This window comes from Brachypodium distachyon, chromosome 1, assembly GCF_000005505.3.
Source record: "Brachypodium distachyon strain Bd21 chromosome 1, Brachypodium_distachyon_v3.0, whole genome shotgun sequence".
NCBI classification, from domain to species: Eukaryota; Viridiplantae; Streptophyta; class Magnoliopsida; order Poales; family Poaceae; genus Brachypodium; species Brachypodium distachyon.
Window position 1 is genome coordinate 24,220,401 of NC_016131.3, and position 19,725 is coordinate 24,240,125.

Consider the following 19,725-nt stretch of genomic DNA (forward strand, 5'->3'; position numbering starts at 1 on the left):
GGTGTTTAATTTCTTCCAATCTTCAGCACAGGGAGGCTCTTCGTCAAATCCCTTTCTCCTCCTCTGCTTTCTTTGCCTTGTCGGCTGTCCAACTGTACCGGTGGTTGAAATGGCGCCTTTCCGACACGCACTGGAATGCGAATCCAGGTGTTAAGAAAAATTCTTGTAGCTCCAGGCAAAGAATTAGCGATGTTTTGTTCCATACACATCGGAATAACAGAAAGATCGAGGGGCTAAAAGTGAAAAGGACCATGTTTTTCTGTACTTTATTTTCCACTGATAAATGCCACTCGACCACTCCCTTTCCTGCTAGCTCACGCAGACACTGTTCTTCTGCCGTTATCAATATTTATTGCCTCCTCAATTCTTAGTACCGCAGCTTAATTAACTCGCATATTCCCCGCCTCTGCCTCTGCTCCATGCCATGTTCTTGAATTTCTCTCGAATTGTTTTCTTGCTCCACAGCAGAGGCGCATTTGCCGGAGATTTATAGTAGCCTCCCACTTTGCTCCCCTCCCTGCTTGTCCCTTTCCCTCAGTGGGGGTTGGCATCTGACCCAAGCAAAGCGTCGGTTCTCGCAATTCCTGCCCACGCTTCTTTTTGGCTTAATCTGTGTGCAAGATCTGATACAAAGGGGGAGGCAAACCAAGAGAGGAGGGGTTCTTGTGTGGAGTTCTTTCAGCAATGAGGCCCGACGCGCGGCTGGATTCGGCGGTGTTCCAGCTCACCCCAACTCGGACCAGGTGAGGGCATCCTAGATCTGCTCAGCAAGCCGTATTAATTCTTGCTTGGAGTTCTCTTGCAATTTGCTTTGAAGCCTGCCGTGTGATTTGAACAGTAGTTTGGTTGGTTGCGTTGTCCTAATATACGATTCAGGATGTCAGGCTCAGGCCATGGATCTTTGGTGCGATTTGGAGCTTTATTTTCTTCTTCTGTTGGGCTTAATTGTAGTAAGTAGCAGATCTGATAATTCTACTGCGGATTGATGCTCCCGATTCTTTCTTGATCATGGAAGTTGCTTCTTAATGCTTGTGGCAGTAGCAATATCCATACTGCTAGTCATGTCACCATCCAAGATTCTATCTGATGGGAGCTGTCCTTGTACTATTTCCAGGTTTGATTTGGTTCTCATAGTGAATGGCCGGAAGGAGAAGATAGCCTCCGGCTTGCTAAAGCCGTTCCTGGCACACCTCAAGGCTGCCCAGGATCAGATTGCCAAGGGAGGGTACTCGATCACGCTTGAACCGAATTCAGGGGTCGAGGCACCATGGTTTACCAGAGGCACGGTGGAGAGGTTGGTGTCTAGATTTCTACGTTTACTTGTCACGTAGCCAGTTGGGTCATTGCATGTTAGTTCTCTGCAGATTTGTGCGCTTTGTGAGTACTCCGGAGGTGCTTGAGCGAGTGACGACAGTTGAGTCTGAGATTTTGCAACTCGAGGATGCTATCGCTATACAGAGCAATGATAATCTTGGGTTAAGATCAGTAAGTGGGGAATTGTATCCTATGGGTTTCTACTCTTTGTTATTTGCAGAAAGGTAACATACTCTTGTTTGCCATTTCGAAGGTAGAAGACCACGGAGGGAAATTGACAGAAAGCAATGAAGGTTTGATAACATTGTACCGCCTTGATTGATTATTTGGTTATGTTTTATCATGATAAATTGAGTGGTGCATGCCTGTAGGGAAATGCTGTTACAGTATCTGCTTGGACCACCAACAAATAAAAAAAATGCAAGTTGCAATCCACTGATCCAATCTGACTGTTTTAGAATTTAGAATTAGCCACTACAAAGTTTGATATGACACCAAGGACTACAATTATTGAGTTAGGTACATGTAACACGACTTTAAAGTTGTTAGTCTGTATGAAGGAAGTGCCAATTCGTATTATCTGATCCAAGGGCAAGCTTTGCTATTATTTTAAAGTTACAAAACTGGTTGGTGAAATTGCTTTAAATATGGATTTGTGACTAACTTGGACTTCTCTAAAAGGTTGTATGTTCCAAAATGGGTGTGTGTGAATTAAAGTTTCTTGTGTAGCCTGCATATTTCATTTGCTACTAAAACATGCCTGACATTATGTGCCCAATCATAGGTAGCCGGTCAAAACATGATATGGATGCAGATAAGGCAATTGTGCTCTACAAGGTGTGATTATATGGAATTATGAGCTTGCCTTTTTTCTTCTTCTTCTTTCCATGTATGTATCATGTCCTAACACTATGATCGCACCATGATTTTTATTGTTGACAGCCTGGATCAGAATCTACGCCAGCAATGCAGGATGAGACTACAGCACATGAGGAGAATTCAAAGTATGGAAATGTAACAAAACATTATAAAGTTATAATTCTTAAAATAAAATCCGCATTTCAACATTTCGTAGAGAAACCTGCAAAAAAAAACATTTCGTGGAGAAATAGCATTAATCTTTTGTGACCTCTGTTGCAACCGGCATATATACTCCTAGATCACTTTTAGTACATTTTATTACTCCCTGCGATCCGTAATATGTGTCGGGGATTTAGCACAATTGTACTAACTTTGTACTAAACCTCCGAAACTGGTTATGGATCAGCGAGAGTACTTAATATTATCCTATATTTGAAGGTTGCTATGATAGTACTCCATACTTATTATTATGCATTACAACTTTGCAGAGTTCAATTGCTCAGAGTGCTTGAAACCCGTAAAAATGTCTTACGGAAAGAGCAGGCTATGGCGTTTGCTCGTTCTGTGGCGGCTGGGTTTGACATTGATAGCTTGGGTTACTTGATTGCATTCGCAGAGCGCTTTGGTGCTTCACGTTTGATGTAAGTGGTCTTATCATTACTTAGTTTTTCTTATACTGGAGTAAATTACTTAATGCATTGTGTGCTTTAAACATGTCCTTACGACTCCTAATTCGTTTTGAAGATTGCATCTAACATTCTGACATATCTTCTATTCTATAGCATAGTCCAAAATCAGAATAACCTCAATAGTTCTGATGTTCTCCTGGCGTTTATTCCAACGTGAAATATAATCTGCGCGCTAACAGCAGCTACAGCATCAACATTATTCCTTTCAGACAACTGCGTAGTGATGATCTCTGACTTTGTTCTCTTCTTGAACTTGCTGAGATTGTAAATTCACAATAGCTGTTACATCATAATAATTAATATTGTGTAGCCTGCTCCCTAAGTTGAACAGTTGCACAACTTAGTTACTTAATCATGTTAATACTGATTTCAGCCTACTCGATAAGTTGAACAGTTGCACAACTTAGTTACTTCACCATGTTAATACTGATTTCATCAGGGCATCTTGCATGTTAACTGCTCCAATGTTACCAATTGAACAGGAGGGCATGCTCACAGTTCATTGAACTGTGGAAGCAAAAGCATGAGACTGGACAATGGATTGAAGTTGAACCTGAAGCAATGTCTACGCGCTCTGAATTTCCTCCCTTTAATCCATCTGGCATTATGTTTATGGGAGACAACATGAAGCAAAACATGGAACCGCTTTCTGTTCCCAACGGAGAGACCAATGGCGAGGATGCTGCTAAAGCTGGTATGTTTCTGCGGCATCTTCAAAAAGGGTATCCCGCTTAAATTTTAAGCATTGCCTGACGTACGACGCAAAAAGGAACTTCTTTTATGCTTCTGTACCACATTGGAAAAAAATATGAATATGGCAATATGCAGACTCTGAGAACTTATCTTTAGGAAGAGAATTTTGGATTTTTGGTTGGCATGATATTCTGTTCTACCTCTCCAGTGAGGAACTAGATTATAAGTTCCATCTTATTCTGCAACTAGTTCACGTTTTTCTTAATTTAACGCTGTTTGCTAAATGCTAATGCACTCAAAATTTCCTTTCAGACAGTAAGAATCCTTGCGATTAAGTATGGTCTAAACATGTAGTTAGTCTGCCTTAGTCAAGCTGCACTGCAATTTTGATGTTTCTGTTTTTATTATAAGGTCATTGAGGCTTATATTTCTTTGTTACTTTACAGATCAGAAATCTGGTCAGCATGCAGGATATCAAGCAGCATACCCCCCATGGGCAATGCATCCTCCATCTGGTGCAGCTGTTTACCCACCTTATCCTATGCAAGGCATGCCATACTATCCTGGAGTGAATCCATACTACCCTCCATATCCTCCTGTGGATGACCCTAGGCATCACTACTCGGGAAGGAGATCATCGAGGAAGCACTCGTCGGATAGTAAAGACTCAGAAACACTGGAGGATGGAAGTGATGACAGCAGTTCAGAAAGGGGGAGTTCTCATGGCCACAAGTCACATAAAAAGGGCAAGCGCTCAGGGAAGAAGAAACCTAGTGTAGTTGTTATTCGGAATGTGAATGTAACATCAAAAAAACATCGTTCATCAGAGAGTGAGTCGCAATCAAGTTCTGATGCTGGGTCTGAGGACAGTGATGATTCACACCCTAAGTCAAGAGACGGGAAGCATAAGAGCTCAAGTTCAAAGAAAACAAGTGGTAGAAAAACTGCTATGGGCTCTGGAGATGAGTATATCAAGGATGAAAGATCTTATGGTCAAGATGCCGACCAAGGAAACTGGAGTTCATTCCAAAATTTCTTGCTAAGAGCAGAAGAGAAAACAAGATCCAATGACGCAGACCTATTTTCTGGTGAAAAAGAGCCCCCATCAAGTAGAAAAAAGAATGTAAACAGTGCTGATCCCATTGTTTTAGCTGGGCGAGATTCTTATGATTTCCATGAACGAGGGGCAGTAGGCTTTGATTCAGCCAATGGGAGGTCTAGAGGTATTCGAGCGCTATCCAATGATGAACTAGTGATGTCTGGGGATGGGAGAAGCTACATGGATGGTGAAATGAAGGAGATAGAAGCTGCTGGTGGGGCATACAGGAGAGGGACAAGTGATGACTTCATGGTGTATGGTCAGGGAAGGCCGATCGACAGGAGGAGTTCATTGGATCCTCTTGCAGAGGCCAGGTATAGGAGTCCCACTCAGGTTGACAAGAATGGGTACGGTGCGACTGATGAGTCCTTTATAATTCCTGTTAGATCCGACTCACATGATAATGTTGGACCAGAAAGCCGAACTGCTATTGACATCGATGTCGAGCTTCCTTATAGCATTCAGAAAAAAACAGATAAAAAGTCTGAAACTCAACTTTTCTATGAGCCAGATCAATTGTTGCCAGAGCGTGGATTTGATGATGCTTCATTTGGATATGACCCGGCAATGGATTACGATAGCCACATGCAGGTCCAAACCATTGTCAAGGTTGAAGACATAAGTGCAGAGGATGTCTCACCGAGTATTGATAATGACACAAAGAAGCCAGAGAAACAGAAGCCAAGAAATGCGAAGGATAGTTTGGATAAAAGAAAGAAAGAGGCATTGCTGAGGAGACTTTCAGCTCCAAAGACCCCACTAAATGATGCACAAAAACGTGCACAAAATATGCGAGCATATAAAGCTGACCTTCTGAAACTGAAGAAAGAGCAGGTACTGGCATATTTTATTCCCTTTTTCCACTATCTCCATTCGATTTGCCTAAGATCGAAACTTGTCTACCATATGATTTAACTGAATTATATGTACCTCTGGCCAGTTGACATTTACTTTTACTATCTGTCATCAACCTATCCAAGTCTGAATACAATTGAACTGGTGCAATTTCCAGTAGTATAAACTGCCTCCAAATAAGAGTGTGCATACCTGTTTTTACAAAGAAAAGAACACAAATACTCTGTCCAGAATTACTGTATGACATGACTTTTTCTAGTTCAGCAGGTCCACCATTGAATCCCTTTTTTTCCATTTCCCAAACTTTGCTTTTTTCTCAGATCCTGTTGTTACTTAAGTTTGATATTACGTGTGTGGTTATCCATCTATATATATTTAACCTCGTGGTGACTTGTCTCACTTACAGGAAGAGGAACAAATGAAGCGACTCGAGAGGCTAAAACTAGAGAGGCAAAAGAGAATCGCTACAAGAAGTGGGAAGGATTCTCCAAAAGCAAGCAAAGAGCACGCAAATGGCCTGAGTAAATCGGTCCCGTCATTTACCGGTGTGAAGAAAGAGAAGGGTGGGACAACTGAACCATTAGGGGAGCGGCTGAAGAGGCTCTCTGAACCCAAAAGCCTTGCTGGGACAGATCATCCTTCCAATCCAAAGTTGATCACCGCAGACCATTCACGCAGAAGAAGCATGGCATGAGGGCAGACAACGTGATATCTTGAATTTGTCATTCATTCAGCTTGGCAACCTCATTCGAACCATGAACAAGATCCCCAAACTTCCTGTGCAGGGAAAAAAAAGTGGTGTTTGCTTGCCTATTTACAAGATTGCCGATGGAAAGCGAGCTTCTCTCTTACAAAATGGCCTGGTATTGACTTTAGAGTTTTGAAGTGGCATGATTATATTCATTCTTTGATTGAAGGTTGGATTGTAATAGCTGTGAACCTGTTCTTTTTGTTGATAATATGCTATATTACTATGTATGTATCTAGGGAAGGAATTGGTCATTGTTTGAGATAGATGGTCTCGTCATTGTGGATACCACTTTACCCTGGACTTGGCAGCTGGAGGATTTGGTAGCTCCGGTTGGTAGTTGGACCTGTGTGAAGGGCGCTTGATGTGTATTGAGAATGTTTGAGGCAAAAAGAGTTGAGACTATGAACCGAGCAGTCTCAAGTCTTAGCTGCCACCACTCGGATCTCCTCCTTAATCCTCGCTAGCTAGTGCCGTTTGGGCGGCGATGTGAAGGGGCCTGTACTCTAGACCAGATCAGGACGGCCCGTCGACGTCGCCAGGGCACCAAGATGGCTTATGTTGGGGGCTGCTGTTCGCAGCTATGGCAATTCAGCGTTCGGAGACCGATAGATCTTTGTCTAGTGCGTTTCCTCCTCGTGACTTGTTCGTTTGAACCCATCCCTGTCCTGATCCACGGGGATGAAAGGGATTGTACTTTCTAGTCCTTCTGCCTAAAAGAAAGCCTCAAAGGGACGCCGTAAAAAGGCTGGAAGATCAAGAATGCTCTCTCAGACTCTGATCGTCTTCTGCCAGGCCCAGAGCCAGACTGCCGCCACGAACTACGGAAAAGCCACTTCAAAACCTGAAACGGAACTGCTGTGCGTAGGATACTTGAACTTACGATTCTTATACAATAATAATAACCAATCTAGTTGATGTGCTGCAGTTTGCTTTATGCATAGATGGTTGGATCTAGAGTACGTGTCGTACTGTAATCGCACGAAACTAGTCAAAACTTGTGAATTAGACCGTAACACAGGTCCATTCGAGTAAATATTTGGAGCCGGGTCCCTGTTACTGCGAGAAACATACTTCTCAGTTCACCAATACCGTTGAACAAAATCTCGTCAAATCCACACCTCAGATTTCATTCAAACAATTTATAGAGAGCGTGTGTTGTTTGGTAACATGTTGAACAAGACTAAAGCTTAGTTTGGCATTGCTGAACTGTGATGTGCTGTGCTGAACTTATTTTATAATTTGTTGTTGAAAAATACACACGTAAGCAGAAAAAAGTTGGTTAGTCAAACACAAAAATAACCAAAAGCCGGTTGTAAAAGCTAGATTATCATAATCCACCGCAATGTCAAATACAGCCTAAGGCCTAGTGTTTTTTACTTTTTACAATAGCTTTTAGGTCCACAAATGTTGAAGCCGAAAAGAACTCCATTTTAGCCTAGCTAGCGTGATAGCCTTAACCCCCAGGCATTAGGGCGGGGTTAAGGCTATCAGGCATTAGGCATCACTTGTTTGATGTAGTTATTCAATAGTTTGGTACATTGTAGAGCCATGTATTTATTCGGTTGTGTTGGTAACAATTATGCATACCTAGCTAACCCTTACCATTTTGTTCTATTACGGAGCCATTCAAGAAATCGTCACCATGATAGCAATGGTGTAGTGACCTAGCTATTCATGTAAAATTGATGTATTTATTTAGTTGTTCCATAACATTTACATAATAAATTCTATAAGATGCATAATTCAAAATCATAAGGTACTACTCATCACTTCGTATTTTTTTGCGAGATTTTTTTTGTATAGTTGGTATCCGATTATCACATACTGTTCCGGATTATTGTGATGTTATTGTATAATAATCTTAATCTTATTAGTTTTGTTCAAGATTCTGATGCATATCACTGTTGTCATCACAAAACTGCCTTTGCGAAAAAGTCATTGTAATGATTACCTCCATTTAATATCAGATATATTACTCAAAATAATTTTACTCTTGCTTCAGCTGAATTGACTGCATATCAATGCCGCCACGATCATACAATGGATCTGGCCTCCGGCCCCCTGGTTGTTTCCGGTACTGTCACCTCGTGAACTCTTTCACAACACAATCTTTACACATGAACCCATGTCACTAACAGATTTCAATCTGAGTACGTATCAAATTGTGTTGTCTGTGTTAACTACGAACCTTGTGCACTGTACTAGGGTGAGGTACCGCTCCTCAGACATGGGACATCCCATGTGAATCTGTGGCCAATGCAACGGAGGTGCATCATTATTGATATGTGACCTTTCATGCTCGAGAGAGCTGCCGCGTCATGCATTGCGGAGGTGCAAAGCCTGCCTGAGGAGGCATGTCTAAATCATTGCCATATATGAATTTGGGGATTAGGGTTCTAGGATTGAAGTCTAGGAATAAGGGGTCATTCATGTGCGAGTAAGTCAATTCCGAATTGTTTTTTGATTTTGTTTAATCATGCACCTGTCGTAGATTACAGCATTATACCTACCCAAGGGAAACAAGTAAACTAAATATCTGATTGCAGTTTTAACCCGAGTATCAAGATACTCACTAGTTTTTAGAGGTGATATCCTATCGATTTATGTTGAAGTGACATGTAAGATCACTTTCGGGGTACCATAAAAAGCTCTTTGTTGAACATGTTACATGAGGAGCCAAAGGTTGGACAATTCTTTGTTGCGTGAACAAAATCATCGTGATGTAAAGTCGCGTGAAGCGTTTACGGATAACACTACACACCAAACTTTCTAAAAGTAGATTTTGCATTTAGTTTTGAGTAATGTGCACGGGAAGCCATCGACTATATTGAGTGTCTCACCTAGGTCTAGTGACTTTGAAATCGTTTCTAGACCATCACAGTACGTTTTCATCAAACCCACTCATTGACAGTTGACGCGTTGACAGTTAACAAATCTAGTGCTCATTTGGACGCCAGTTGACGGTAATTATTCCAGTGCTAATTTGGATTCAGATAAGTTATAAGTAGCGAAGTTTTAAGATTTGTACGACGATCTTAAGTTTTAAGATCTAAATGACGTGTGGTATCCCAAATAATCCGATAACATCTGATTGATGCACTCCTTTGTTTTTTTATTCTCTTCTGCCGATAACAAGCCATATGGGCTTCATAGCACACTACTGATGAACATTGATCCGATAAATCTAACGGCCACGTGTAGAGACACAAGTTGCGTGGACATCGTCGACATCAATCCAATTAATTTTGAAACCCATCGCAATCAAACTGGGTTCGCTTCTATTTTCTTTTGCCTCCTGAAACCACCTCTCCAGCCTCCCGAAGGCTGAAACCACCCCACAAAAGGCAAAAAAAAAAAAAAAGGTCCAGCTCAATCCTCTTTGCCGGCTCCGCCGAAACCCCTGTCCCTGTGGCCTGCCACCTCGAAGCGACGGGAGTCTTCCTCCTCCGCCCGCCTTCCGGTGCTGGACTGGCGTGGAGCGGAGGTTTCCCCGTACGCACGTGATTCCTTTTGTTAGAAAGCAAGGACAGGGCAGGGCAGCTAGCTTGTTCGGATTGTTGTTCGTTTCGCTCCGATCTTTTCTTAGCTTTGGGGTTTGAGCAATCGAATCCAACGACATATTTCTTCTTCTGCTGCTGCTTCCAGAGCAGATTATTCAGAATAATAATAAATTTTAAGGGGTTGGAGCAGCTGAACCCCAATGCCCCGCAGCAAGTCCACCTCTGGCGGCAGCTTGTTCTACCGTAGGAAGAACTCGTTGCGGCGCGATGATCTCGTCAGCAGGAGCACCCTGCAGCTGGTGAGAGCCTTCTCCCTCTTCTCCCATCAATTGCTACCAGTTGCCAGCAATGGAAATCGGCCTGGAAACCTTACTAGTTTGTGCGTATTTGACTATTTCGTAGGTAGTCCCTCCGATCCTAAAACAACTGCAAGATAACTGTCATAGTACATCACTGAAACAATGTAAACGAATCGAATTTTAAGACAGCGCACATTCAGCAAAATGTAGTACTCCCTCCGATCCTAAAACAACGACAACAATTTAGGATCCCCCATTTCTTAACTGTCTTGTTTGGTTAAAGTATCAAAAAGCTTTTTCATGTGGCGGTATTCCCATGATACGGTATAACCTTGTAAGCTTATTAATTTTGATGGCAACGCCTGCAGCTGGACTTCGATGATGGCTCACCACCAGAACATGCTTGGAGAAGGAAATTAAGTAGTCACGCTAATAGGTTGAAGGAGTTCAATGTAACATTTAGAGAAGCATTTAAAATGGTATGTGAAATGAAATGCAAGTACCACCCATCTCTGTTTCTTCATTCTGCTGAAGTCTTGAGGTAAGGCATGAACATAAACATAACCAAATTATTGTGTTCACTCTCTGACTGTCAGATGAAGCTTGGTCTCCGACTTTGGTCATATATTCGGGAAGAAGCTTCTTATGGAAGGGTAATGCACTAACATGCTGATTCTGCACTTCATATCACCAAATGTTATGTTTCCGCAAAAGCTTGTTCAGGACTGTGCTTTTATTTATTTCTTCATTTTAACTTCAAAATTTACAAATTTACAGAAAGCGCCAATTGATCCATTTACAAGAGAGAGCACCAAACCGTCAGCCTCACAAGGAGTACCTCTTGGTGGGATGGGGTGTGTGCTTGACGATGAATACTTTACACACAGGCTTTCGTTCCGTGTGTTGCGAAAATCATTTCCTGTCTGTGATTATTCCCTTTTGCAGGACTGGTAGCATATCAAGAGGTTTTAGAGGGGAATTCAAGCATTGGCAGATAACTCCTGGTTCATGTGAAATGTTACCAGTAATGGAAAACCAATTTTCGGTTAGGCACTTTTCACTTTCTTAAACATGCTACTCCCTCCGTCCCATAATTCTTGTCTCTGTTTTGGTTCAAATTTGTACTAAATTATGGGACGGAGGGAGTACATCGTAAGAGTCATAAAAATCTTAGTTTGAGACTTGAATTCATTGATTAAATATATACTCTTTTCTAAGTTCCGTTATTTTTTTTAACAATATTTGGTTTACTTGTTTTTGAATTGTGAGGTTGTTAGTGTATTTAACCAAGCAGTGCATGATTTTGCTACGGGTTACGAATTTCACCTAGAGCACACCTATGAATTATTGCTCATTGTGTTCTTTAACTACTGCAGATCTTTATAATTAGAGGTAGCAAAAAGTACTCCTCAGTTTTAGCTCCTGGTCAGCATGATGGTTTAAAGTATGATTCTTCCCTTTGAGAGACCACATTTCTAATATATCAACATTTATTATGTGAGCACTACTATCGGTTGATTGATGTTCTGCCCATTGGATGCATGTCTGAATTTTTATCCCGTCTTCACATGTAAGAATGTATATATCAATCTGGCATTGTCTATCAGTAGATACAAAATTATATATCGGATTTGCAGTCTTTCATCTAATTTCTTTGTAGAAGGCAGGTTTATTGTGGTATCAAGCTATTGCATTAGCTTATTTCTGTTGAATTCAGTGAGCTATACCATTGCTGAGCATGATCCACCTCTTGTTTGCCGTATTCTTTCTAGCTTCTTAGTTTCAGCTAATTTCTTCGATCACTTTTATGTCCTTTGGTTCAGGAAATCTAGCAATGATGGTATATCATCCTGGGATTGGAAATTAAGAGGCGATCGTTCAACATACCATGCTTTATTTCCTCGAGCATGGACTGTTTATGATGGTAATGCTATTCGTTTATTTTGGGAGATGAATCATCAGTACCTTATCGTTTGACCCGTAGCTGTTAGCCATCTATGCACAAGGCCTGGATATTAATTTTGAGTTTTGTCTGATGATGTAGAACTTTAACCTGCAAATTACTTTTTAGTATGAAAGGCATATCCCCCACAGTATTGGAACACGGTACATGAGACTTACCAGGTCTTATCCTTTTGGTTTATAAGGTGAACCTGATCCTGAATTGAAAGTATCTTGCCGCCAAATATCTCCATTTATTCCCCACAATTATCAAGAGAGCAGTCTTCCTACCTCAGTTTTTGTCTACACTGTAAGTTCTTCATTACTTCTAGTAGTAAAGTTCATAAAGAATGGAAGTAGCACTGACTATTGACAAGGGCATGTTTGGTTCAAGCTAACTTTGGCACAACTAAGCTGAAGTAATGTGTGACTAAAAAAATTTAGGGCATAAGTTTGGCAAAAGATGGTAAAAGGTTGTGCCTGACACACGGGCCATGCGGATAATAAGTGTGGGAAGCTACTAATGTAGTTAGGACTCAAGAAACTACTCCGTACCTACTAAGAAACTATGGTATGTCTAAGGTCAGTGGTGAAGTTAGAGAAAAACACCATTGGGTTCAATCCCTTTGGTTATGGTGTAATTTTTCACTAATAAATAAATCAAAGACTAGATTAATGAAGGAAATACATATTTCATTGGGTTCATTTGAACCCAATTGTACTATAGTAGCTCTGCCACTGTCTAAGGTTAGGCGTGGCAAATTGTGGCTGCGAACCAAACATGATGTAATCTTGACTCATAGTTTTATGATTTGGTTTTTCTAGTCTAGCTTGTGCATACTTACGAAGAGAGTTCATAAAAGTTTTATGAATTCTCTCAAAAGTTTTATGCTTTTTCTTAGTATTACCAAGAGTATTCATAAATGTTCATTTATCTAGTTTGGCACAACCATAAAACTTTTGAGAGAATTTTGATGTAGCATTATTGTTTTTGTGTATTAACTGCTGCCTTATGTGGTATCTGCAATCTTATCTTTGTATGGATATGAAATTACTGCAGCTAGTCAATACTGGAAAGGAAAGGGCAAAAGTCAGCCTAGTGATGACCTGGGCGGTAGTAACTGCTAGTCTTTTACTCTATTTTCATGTGTACTTTTCTTTTTCTTTTTTTTCTTAAGATCTAACCATGCACCATTCTTGACACAATCCCAGAATTCTATTGGGGGGCTTTCAGATCACTCTGGTGGTCATGTAAATGAGCCATTCATGTCAGTATGTCTTTACTTACTGCCTAAAATTTATGCTATAACTTGTTGAAACTATAGTGAAACCAGTTATCTGCCATTTGGTATGCAGAGGAGAAAATGGAGTTTCTGGCGTTCTTCTACATCACAAGCAAGTCATCAACTATTTGCCATTCTTTTTTACTATAGTTGTTTGGCAGATTTCTTTAAGCATTTCTGTGAAGTCCCAACTGCAAACTAAGAGCTTGTAGCCGATTATTGTTTGCAATATTATTTCTACACTGGTTCGTTCTGATTCAATTAGGAATAAATATTTTCCTTTAACAACATAGTCTTCTCATCCCCTATATTTGTATTGGAAGCACCTAGAATCTCTGCCTAAAGAAGCAAATACAATTGTTCCATGATATATCTTCTCTACATATGCATTGTATATTTGTAATGCAGTACCTAGATGATTACTGTTTGTGAACAGTTCTACACTGGTCCATTCTGACTCAATTCGGAACGTATATTTGTTATACAACATATTCTTTGCATCGCCTATATTTGTATTTGAAGCACCCAGAATGTCTGCCTAAACGATCAATACAATTTTTCCATGATGCATGATGTTCTCCACGTATGTATTGTAATGCACTATCTTTTTGTACTTCAGAGTTTTAGCTCATTATTGTTCTGAATAGTTCTATACTGGTTCATTCTGACTCAATTTGGAACGATTTTTTTCTTACAATATAGACTTCACATCCCCTCTATTTGTACTAGAAGCAACCAGAATGTCTACCTAAAGAAGCAATTCAATCTTTCCAATGATACATGATGTTCTCCGTATATGCATTGTGTTGCAATACCTTTTTGTACTTAGCAGTAATTAGCTAACAACATTGCAGGACTGCCAATAACAATCCTCCTGTAACATTTGCTGTTGCGGCATGTGAAAACCAAAATGTAGATGTGACAGTGTTGCCTGTTTTTGGGCTTTCTGGAGAAAGCTCTGTTACAGCGAGGGAAATGTGGGGCACAATTGTTCAGGTGATTCTTTTTTCCTTTTGTTCTTCAGTCATTTTTAGGCTTGGTATTACTGGATGCTAGTGAACACTGAACACATGGGAAATCTTTTGTTGAACTGATTTGTCTACTTGGAATAAACAATAAACTGCCAAAATATTTGACTTGAGTACATTTCTTATCATCTGATTGTTGAAAGGATGGTTGCTTTGACCGAGATAATTTCAAGGCTGGCCCCAGCATGCCTTCTTCACTGGGCGAAACAGTTTGTGCAGCAGTTTGTGCTTCAACCTGGGTTGAAGCACATGGAAGATGTACAGTTGTATTTGCCTTGGCTTGGTCTTCTCCCGAGGTTAAATTTAAGAAGGGAAGTACATACCACAGGTAAATTTTGCTGTTCAATGGTCTTTTAGTGATAATAATGATAAGTCCAAATGATCATTGACATAACTGATGTGTTTGTTAGTAATAGTTCTTAATTTATTTATTTCAAACTCCAAAGCTATTGTTGAACAATGCAGGTGTTCTACTGACAAAACTTGATTGATAATTTTGTTACCTTTCCTTAAACTATCCATAATTATCTGGATATATATTTACAGCAAAACCCTGTGACTGTGTGACAAGCTGTTCCACCTGTTTAGTAAGGCTTTATTTTGTGCTGTGTTTGCAGGAGATATACAAAGTTTTACGGAACTTCTCCAAGATCGGCTATAAACTTGGTGCAAGATGCCTTGATGAGTATGTATTTTTACAAATCCTATGCTGGCCCTTGTAATAATAAGCCCTATTTAATACTAAGGCCAGCTAATAGTCACTAATAATTTCTGTTCAGCATTATTAACTGCCACCTCGTTTCATTTCATAAAAAAAAAAGGGTGAAATAAAACCATTCCACATCAAAGGGGTATATTTGCCAAAGGGGAATGAACCTGTTCTACCAACCAAACACAGGGATTAACCCAGATTCCAGGACCGCTCCATTCCACCCCACTTGGTTCCACCAACCAAATACTATCTCAGTGTATATTGAATATAGTAGTGAGAACCAAGAACTCTCCTAGAGTTAACTGACTAGATATGCAAGGTTGCAACTAGAGTTAAGAGCTCTTTAAGATGAAAACTAGCGAGTTTCTCCCCCCTCAGTCTCATCTATAATGATTACAATAGTTAGTTTTCATCTCGTACATGAAAATTCTGGCTTGATTGATTTATCTATTGTAGTGCTGATTTCCATTGGTGTTTCATTTCGTTTCCTAATTACTTTAAAACTTGTAAAACTCTGTCTATTGATCCTCATCTGACTTGCAGGTTATAAGCATTGGGAAGAGGAAATTGATAAATGGCAAACCCCAATTCTTCGTGACGAGAGGCTTCCAGAGTGGTACAATATTATACTTGTGCTTGTCTTACACAACTTGACTACTAATGATACCTCACCCCATGATTCTGACGGAAAAAATGTCTGCATTGCTCCCTCAAAGCATCACAATTATCCTCTTAACAGCTTAAACTATTTCTTGAATTAATGCATCCCTGAGCTCTTGAGGCTGATTTTGTAAGTGGCTTTGCCATGTGGCCACCATACCACCTAATCTTGTCCATTTTGGCACTACACGGTCGCCTGTCCAAGCCAATTAATTATCCATGTATGGCACTGTAACACTCTGGCCCAAATTTGCTCAATGCCCAGCGGCCCAGCCCACCAGTGGGATGGGCCACATGTACATAGCACCCCTCTTACACTTTTTTCTTGATTCACGTGAAAGGGTTAACCCGGAGGTGCTATATTTGGAACACAAGGGTATATGTGTGGGATCAACTCTATCTAAACTATACATGTGGGACTAAACCCACCACACAGTACATGGGCCTCTCATACTAATGGGCCAGGGTATTACAACTTACAAGAACCTTGGCCTACGCATCCTGCTGGGCGTCCTTTGTGCCACCTTCTGCCATATCCTCCATATCATTCAGGTTAGTTGTTTCAGTTTCCACTCAGATCCATTAAGACATCTGATTCATTCATGTGTCTGTAGTGTCTGCCTCGAATCCAAAAGGTCCAGGGATGACCCCTCATTGGCCCATTTGGCTGACATAGCCCCAAACGGCATGGGGCATGACTCATGAGCACTTCAAACATGCCACCAGTGAAACCGTAAGCTCATCAGCACGAGCTACTAGCGAGCTCAACCGGCCTTACACCAGTGGCACCGCGAAGTGCTGGTAGCGTTGCTGTAGCACCCAATGCCAGCTAGTTCGGTCTGAATCCCAGAGACAGACACTATTCATGGTGCACACATTATGCTGGTTCAGTGACCTGATATACTGGTGTAGCGGGATCAACCTACTGGTTGCATTCGATGCTGCGATGTCTGATGGTGTACACATTGTCTTGTTGTCACTGTTCATTCACCTGCTAGTTACGAGTATTTAGATTGGGTCATTCCGCGTAGTGCATCTTGCAGTAGTGATGTTCTTGTCTGTGAATGATGAGGGTAGAAGCCATTGAGCTTGCTAAGGTGCAGAATTTGGTGTGTTAGACCCTGAGAATCAGTCACCAGCACCATCCGAAAATGTCGCACAGTTGCACACACGAGCTCATGTCGAGCCTCCACAATCAGTCATATTGTCCTCTGCCTGCTATTTGTTTGCTAAAATACAGAGGAAAATAAAGAGAGCCAAAGGTCCATTTGCAAAGGGCCAACATGGAGACACCACCTGCATGACCATGGTAAAACAGGACTCAGGGGGTGAACTGATTCGGCATTAGAAGTTCAGGATGGTTTAATAATAAAAAAATAGTTTTGTGGTCAAGCGGACAGTCTATTGGCTTCTGGGACTCAGGGCGATAAAGTGGATATTTCCCAATTATTAATTGCATGGAGTTTAATATTTCGCCTCATCTATCTTTTGACAGAGCTTACTATTTAGTTGTCAGTTATAGCCATGCACGATAAATAGGTATTTATATATTGTATACTTTAATTCTCGCAGGTACAAAATTACTCTCTTCAACGAGCTATACTTCCTAGTTGCCGGAGGAACTGTTTGGATAGGTATCCATTTCTCCAGATCCTTCCTGATTTTTGCTTTGGACAGAAAATATCAACCTGAATGACTGATTCAAGAGCATGTTAATATGTTCTTGCCCTAGCACACAGAACTCCGTTGGGCTGTTTTTTGGACTCAGTTTATCTTGCCATATCTGACATATCTAATAATGACATTACGAGAAATGATATTTCAATCTATGCTTAGGTGGTTTAATTTAATAATTACTGATTCAGTGAACATTTTCTTTGTATTTGTATTTCATTACTCCCAGACAGTGAATCTTTGATGGTTGATGCTGATAAAAAAGTGAATTCAAGTCTACCTGAGGACAGTGATTTGCCACTTCATGACAGCAATTGCAACTCTACTGTTCCACTGATTGATCCTATGCCACTTGATTTTGATGACAAAGAAAATGTTGGGAAATTTTTGTACCTGGAAGGAGTGGAGTACTTCATGTGGTGCACGTATGATGTTCACTTCTACGCTTCTTTTGCTCTTTTGAATCTCTTTCCCAAGATCGAGCTGAGCATCCAGCGTGATTTTGCTAGAGCTGTTTTACGTGAAGATAGAAGTAGAGTCAGATTTCTTGCTGATGGTACCTGGGGCACTCGTAAAGTGATTGGTGCTGTTCCCCATGACCTTGGAGCACATGATCCTTGGCATGAATTGAATGCATACAATATACATGACACAAGTAGATGGAAAGATCTCAATCCCAAGTTTGTGCTCCAGGTTTACAGAGATTTTGCTGCAACAGGTGACATGTCATTTGGCAAGGATGTCTGGCCTGCAGTTTGTACTGCTATGGAATACATGGAACAGTTTGATCGTGATGGTGATGGCATGATTGAGAATGATGGATTTCCTGATCAAACTTATGATGCTTGGACAGTTCTAGGTGTAAGTGCCTACTGTGGTTGTCTTTGGCTTGCTTCCCTTCAAGCCGCAGCCGCAATGGCTCGTGGCCTTGGACATAATGATTATGCTGAGAGGTGCATGGTGAAATTTGCAAAAGCTAAACATGTATTTGAAACCAAGTTATGGAATGGTTCATATTTTAATTATGATAGTGGAGCAAGTTACAGTAGCCGCTCTATCCAGGCAGATCAGTTGGCTGGACAATGGTATGCTGCATCATCGGGCTTGCCACCTCTGTTTGATGAAGGCAGGATAAAATGCACGCTTCAGAAAATATTTGACTATAATGTGATGAGGGTAAAAGGAGGACGTATGGGAGCAGTCAATGGTATGTATCCAAATGGTAAGGTAGATGAAACTTGTATGCAGTCGAGGGAAATCTGGACTGGAGTAACCTATAGTTTAGCTGCAACAATGCTGCTCCATGGAATGGAGGATCAGGCTTTCACGACAGCGGAAGGCATTTTTCTTGCAGGATGGTCTGAAGAGGGCTATGGGTGGGTATACCTCTTTGTTTCACTATATCTGTTTTTTTATTATCAAGAGCATGCTTTTCCTATCTTAAATTCGTAATTCACACAACAATGCTTGTTTACTTTTTTAATAAGATGATGCTCTGATTTCATTAAATAATGCTTGTTTACTGACTGTTGGGTATAATCATACATGGTATTTGACATGGTTATTTTTGGCTTGTACTTTCATGCATTTCTGCAACCACCAGCTTGTTAGATGATACTACTTGTTTTAAGACGAAACAGGCCTAATATTTGATATATCATTTTAACCAGGTACTGGTTTCAAACTCCAGAAGCATGGACAATTGATGGCCACTATAGATCTCTGATATATATGCGACCGCTCGCAATATGGGCAATGCAGTATGCGTTGTCTCCTCCAAAGGCGATACTTGAGGCCCCGAAGGTAAATACAATGGATAGGGCCCACATTTCTCCTGGCGCGCTCCAGTTTCTCCAGGATAGCGTCAGGAAGATCACTCCCAAAAATGGGTGCTTTGGAAGCAATGTATTTAACTGTGATTGCTGATGTGATTAAAGATTTAGCTCACTTCTCCTTTTACACATACCATGTATTCTAAATCCAGTTAGGTAAAGAAAACATAGAGTTGGAATTTCGCTTGCAGAGGGATGGTCATATGTAATATCTTTATCTTGTATATGGTGATGACTTGTGGTGAGCATAACCTTGTATAGTACCGTAGTAGTACTGTACATAAATGAAAATGTATAAAATTTTGTGTGCATGCCATGCCTTCACAGATTTCACATCAGAAGTGAGCAAACACTATTTGATATCGTAGATGTTAGTATAATTTTCTATAAACTTTGTCAAATTTTGAAAAGTTTGGCTAGGTACAATATCTACTAGAGAAAATGCCGAGATAAAATCAAGCAAGCAAGTGAAGGTCCCTAACTGAATGATACCGTTGATCAGGAGAGCTTGAGCTGACACACCAGTTCTCACGG

At 40.7% G+C, this 19,725-nt stretch overlaps 2 protein-coding genes across 2 annotated transcripts; both read left to right on the forward strand.

The window, feature by feature from the left end:
* Positions 1–304: 304 nt before the first annotated feature.
* LOC100821282 (COP1-interacting protein 7) lies at positions 305–6,600 on the forward strand. Its single transcript, XM_003563137.4, has 10 exons — positions 305–743; positions 1,115–1,294; positions 1,365–1,485; positions 1,568–1,607; positions 2,099–2,151; positions 2,257–2,318; positions 2,664–2,816; positions 3,347–3,558; positions 4,004–5,490; positions 5,918–6,600. The coding sequence occupies exons 1-10, from the start codon at positions 685–687 to the stop codon at positions 6,203–6,205; spliced, it is 2,655 nt and encodes an 884-aa protein (XP_003563185.1). The 5' UTR covers positions 305–684; the 3' UTR covers positions 6,206–6,600.
* A 2,986-nt stretch (positions 6,601–9,586) lies between these two features.
* On the forward strand, positions 9,587–19,507 carry LOC100827020 (non-lysosomal glucosylceramidase). The gene is made up of 18 exons (XM_003560215.4): positions 9,587–10,061; positions 10,430–10,540; positions 10,658–10,714; positions 10,839–10,915; positions 11,007–11,106; positions 11,438–11,505; positions 11,885–11,985; positions 12,209–12,312; positions 13,063–13,116; positions 13,215–13,270; positions 13,359–13,397; positions 14,140–14,281; positions 14,457–14,641; positions 14,931–14,998; positions 15,569–15,641; positions 17,258–17,319; positions 17,589–18,735; positions 19,030–19,507. The coding sequence occupies exons 1-18, from the start codon at positions 9,963–9,965 to the stop codon at positions 19,283–19,285; spliced, it is 2,799 nt and encodes a 932-aa protein (XP_003560263.1). The 5' UTR covers positions 9,587–9,962; the 3' UTR covers positions 19,286–19,507.
* Positions 19,508–19,725: the final 218 nt, after the last annotated feature.